The sequence below is a fragment of the Penaeus japonicus genome, unplaced genomic scaffold (genome assembly GCF_977035675.1).
Source record: "Penaeus japonicus unplaced genomic scaffold, GWHDUDI00000001_assembly GWHDUDI00000013, whole genome shotgun sequence".
NCBI lineage: Eukaryota > Metazoa > Arthropoda > Malacostraca > Decapoda > Penaeidae > Penaeus > Penaeus japonicus.
The window spans coordinates 19,453,384-19,458,383 of record NW_028234415.1 but is presented as its reverse complement, the minus strand read 5'-3'; the positions used below and the strand labels follow the sequence as shown (position 1 = coordinate 19,458,383).

The 5,000-nt window shown below is 38.9% G+C and overlaps 1 protein-coding gene across 29 annotated transcripts in view; it reads right to left on the bottom strand.

The window, feature by feature from the left end:
- LOC122255348 (nuclear pore complex protein Nup54) overlaps nt 1-5,000 on the bottom strand; it is a 44,141-nt gene that overhangs the window by 1,648 nt on the left and 37,493 nt on the right. For all 29 annotated transcript variants that reach the window (XM_086543278.1, XM_086543274.1, XM_086543277.1 and 26 more), the window contains 6 exons: nt 4,122-4,272; nt 3,163-3,299; nt 2,805-2,878; nt 1,596-1,677; nt 995-1,100; nt 640-790 (listed from right to left, as the gene is read on the bottom strand). In XM_086543278.1, coding sequence (XP_086399404.1) covers nt 640-790; nt 995-1,100; nt 1,596-1,677; nt 2,805-2,878; nt 3,163-3,299; nt 4,122-4,272 — 701 coding nt within the window. The remainder of the gene's footprint in view (nt 1-639; nt 791-994; nt 1,101-1,595; nt 1,678-2,804; nt 2,879-3,162; nt 3,300-4,121; nt 4,273-5,000) is intronic.

Below are 5,000 nucleotides of genomic sequence, written 5' to 3'. Positions count from 1 at the left end.
CCATGAGGTCAACTATCTACACACTAATCCATCCAACTATCCACCTATCTTTCTACTGTTATCCCACCTCCTTCTCACATACAAAAACACACACACAAATACACATAAAAATGCACACACACACACACACACATGCTTCCCTGTTCCCTAGTCCCAAACCCCTTGTCACACCCTTCCCCCCCTAAACACACATACACTTCCCCCCCTACAACCCTCATACATCTCCCCCACCCCACATACACACACCCTCACCTCCATCTCTACACTAGCAACGCCCCCTATACACGCTTCCCTACCCCCATCTCATAACTCCCACCTACACCCCACTCAACCCTATACAGACTTTCCTACCCCTCCCATTCCCATACCCCTCACACTTTCCTACCTCCCACACCCCAACTGGCTTCCTTATCTCCCCATTTCTACACCTGTACCCCAACCCATAACACCCCTACCACCCATCCCCAACTCTACACCAACACTTTAATCCACACTTCCTTAGCACGCACGCACTCACGCACGCACGCACGCACGCACACACCACACACACCACACATTCCATACACACAAACCACGCATACACCCCCCCCTTCACAAACATACACATCCCATACCCAAAACCCCCCCATGCTATCTCACCTTGAGCACCCTCCGAGTAAGGTTAGCCTGTTTCCACTTGGCGTTTTGGATGGCCGCCTTCACCATGGCCTGCTTGTGCTTGAGCTGCGTAATGGCGTCTGTGATCTCCTTCATGCTTGTCTGCAGCTTCTCTGCGTGCTGCTCCTGCTCTCTGTGGGAAGAGGATGGGGGTGACCATAAGGAAAGTGAAGAAAGACCTGGGGAGGGATATAAGGCAGGCAGACACAGCAAAAATAAAAGGGAGGTTGAGAATATACAGAAAGGAGAGGAATGAGGGGGGGGGGGGCACATATACAGAGGGGGATCGGAGGCAAACAAACCCTAAGAGGAGAGCCTGCCAAGCACAAGCACGTACTTAAACTGCATCTGAAGCTCCTGGAACCCCACTTTCACCACCGGGAAGAACTTCTTTGGGTCGGGGTTCTCCCTCTTGCCCTGCTCCCACAATGCAGGGTCGATTCCTGTGGGGAAAAAAGAGAGAGAAAAGGAAAAGGTTTAGGGCTGTGCTAATTTCTTGTTTTTTTCTTCTTTCTCTTTCACTCTCTTTCTGTCCCTATCTGGCTGTCCTGGGCCTTTTGTCTTTTTATCCCTTCATCATATCTTTTCTATCTATCTCATTAAGCTCATTCTTATCCTTTCCATCCTTCTTTCCCCATTCATGCATTTTTTCCCAAAATTCTCCAATTTTACCCCTTTTTTGTATTTTCTTCCTCACTCTTACCCTTTTCCCCATTTTTCTTACATTTTCTCTCTTACTCTTCCCCTTTTCCCATTCATTCTTGCATCTTTTCCCTTACTCTTAACCCTTTTCCCCCATTTGTTTTTTCTTCCTTCTATCTCCCTTTTCCAAATTCTTACATTTTCTCCCTTACCCTTAACCCTTTATCCCAATCTTTTTTTTTTCCTCTTTTCATTTCCCTTTCTTTTATCATATCTCCTCCTCTTCCACTTCTCACCTCTCTGTGGAGTGTCCAGGTACTCCCTCATCTGCTTTTCCGTCAGGGACACGAGTGGAATTACATCCTGGATGCACAGGTTCTGAAAGAGGAAAAACAAACTGAATTAATTTTTTTTTTTTTTTCCCTAACATTTCAGTTTCATTAAGCCAATGACATCAAGAAATAATTGAAGTGAAATGGCTAATACAGTGGGATTCATATCAAGGTTGCCCCCTTGGGGTAAAAATGATAAGCATAGGGACAATGGTTGTCCCCCCTAGCCTTTGATTCTGGACTCGCAAAAAACAACAAAACAAAAAAAGGTTTAGGATGACTTTGGAAGACTGAGAACGTGAAAATGGTGCCGTGAGAACCTCTACTGTCATGGTATGTGTGGATGTCATCCTGAATCCAGGCCTTCCTTTGCCTCGTTAAATATAGAGATGCTGTCCATCATCATTGGGTTAACTAATTAGTGATAAACAAAACAAAATGTATATGTACATAAGGTGAATTCTAGGTAATTTAAAAATCACTAATCACTTTGAAAAGTGATTAGTGAGTGATAGAACTTTCTGTAAAAAGAATAACTGATATAATCAAAATATGAATTGTAAAAAAGATACATATCTAATTTGTGATAAATCATTGGTGTATAAATGAACACTTGACAGTCAATCACAGAACTTGAAAAAATAATGTTGCATCAATAAAATTATTCTGTATTCGGAACCTAACTCTCACAAATTATCCTATATAAAAAATATTAATCACAAGAAAAAAGGAAGATGATTAAGAATAATGGTGAAGTACAGATGAAAGTGAGGCTGTGAATAAAAAACTCCATTACTCTTTCATCATTTGGCCATGAGTGGACTAGATGGCAGATTCATCAAAGGAGCTATAGGCAGCACTATTTATTGGTATGTACCTTTTGTTTATGCATTACAAGTCTACTAAAAAATCAAACACCTCAAAGGCTCTAATCTACAGGTTGTCCAATGGTTAAGAATACTGTAATTAGAGATATAATTATTTAGAGCTATGATAAGTATTTTCCTCTTAGCACTTAGTAGCATTGTTACATCAGCAATTATAGTCTCATGACTCATGGCAATAAAGCTATTACTACAATATAACCTATAGGTAGCATAATCACAATTATATTGAACATCTCATCTTCAATCCTGCAATTGCAGCAAGAACAACACCCTCAACACTCCATACCTTAACAGTCTCTGCACTAGTTGGAGCTGCCATATGACGATAAACATCTGAAGACGGCGCTTTCTGCTTTCCACCTGCAATGATATATTACAATTAGACTTTATCGCCAGTGATCATGTATTCACCAATATATCTAATTAAGTGGCGAGGGTAGTTTGCTCTTCTGACCAGACACAGCAAATAATTTTCTCCTCACATTCTCATAGACATGTCGCATCTTTATAAAAAATAATTATTAAATCAACAAAAAAAATTATAAAAAAATATATACATAAATGATATTGACAACAAGCAATATAACAATTAAAACCTTAAAAAACTATGACAATAACAAAACGAAGCCCACAAAACCTCTTACCATTTGGAAGTGGTTGTAAGACGTGCATGTGCAGGACCGTCTGATTTGTCCCTTTCATGGCATAAATTGCTTCCACCACCACCTCTGCCCCATTGAAGAGAGTTGTCAGGGTTGTCACAATCTGCTGTTTATGCTGCCTGAAAATATGGATTAAAATAATTAGGTGAAAAAGTTGAATTCAGTATAATGAAGAAACAGATGGGTATATCACATGCAGCAAACAGAAAATGTTTGAACAAGTTTTTGCAATAATAAAATATGCACTATGCAGAGATGCATGGGTTAAAGTACACATACTAAAGGAAGGAAAGGTTGAAACAAGTAAAAAATGAAATACATACAGCAAGAAAGAAACACATGGATGAAAATATGTATCATGAAGAAATGCACGAATTAAATCATGTAGCACAAAGCAGCAGGTTCATGTCATGTAATCAGCGTGCTAGGCACTTAGAATACGGCTGAAAGAAACACCCTGGTCAAAATAAGCATAACGGAGAAACACAAGATAAATTGTGCAAGGTGAGGAAACAAGAGGATGTAAATACATACAGTGAAGCAACACAAGGGCACAAATACAGGCAGTCCAGAAACGGAAGGGTGTATATGTGTACAGTGAAGAAAAAAAAGCATCTAAATTCATACAACTAAGAGAGAAAAGGTTGGAATGAGTTGTGAGGCATTAAAAGCATAGCAAGAAAATGGAAGGATGAAATAGGCACACAGAATAAGGAGGAATGGAAAAAAGTCAGCACAGTGGAAATGATTCTTTGTGAAGATAAAGAAGAAAGATGTAACAACAATAACAACAATAATATTAAAAATAGTAATACTATTATTAATATCATCATAATAATAATAATAATAATAATGATAATAATGATAATAATAATAATGATGACAATAATAATGATAATAATAATAATAATAATGATAATAGTAATAATGTAAACACTCACTCCACTTCTGAGAGCGGCTTTCCGATGTTGACCTGAACGTGACCGTCCTCATTGCGGTAGTCTGGAAGGCGTGCATAGCAGACAACCTTGAAGCGACAGTAAGGGTTTTCAGGCGTGAACTCCACTGGGGGCATGTTGGGCGCGTAATAGCCTTGGGGTGAAAAAAGAGAGTAGAGATTTGGTATAATAAGTGATGTAGTATATATCTACTTTTCCCTATCTAACCTCCTTCCTAGTCAAACTTATTTTTTACAACCTGTTCTTGCTTTTCACTTTCTGCATCATTCCTACATATTCTTTTGCTACATCTCTTTTCCAATGTCTCCTTCTGTTTCTTATAATTATTCTTTTATTTTTGCTATAATTTCATTTATTATTTGCTTCTTTTCACTCTTAATTCAACCCATTAGCAGTGGATGGCATGATTTGCTGCAAAGGCAGAGTCGGTCATAGACGCGGATGGTACCGTGCCAGACAATGTAAACCAGCCATCCTACTGCACAAATATTTATTTAATACTGCGATCAATGGGTTAACCACAAAATTTCTAATCTTCTCTCTTCTCATATTCTCTATAATTTCCCCTTCTTAATCTCCCCTTTCCACTCTTTTAATTCTGACATTGAGACTCTTCTTCTTTTGATTTCAACTTTTTTTACATCCCAAACCTCTTAATCTTGCTGCCTGTCTTTATAAGTTCTCCTTACACTGCTACCTCTCTTTTCTATTTTTTCCCGTTCATTATCTTCCTCTTTAGCTTTCCACATAATTTCTACATCTCCTTCTTCACTCTATTACTTCATTTCCAACTACCATACATCCTTCTCTAGTTCTTTCTACTCTCTCCTTATTCTTTTCCCTTTGCTCACTAGACTTTCA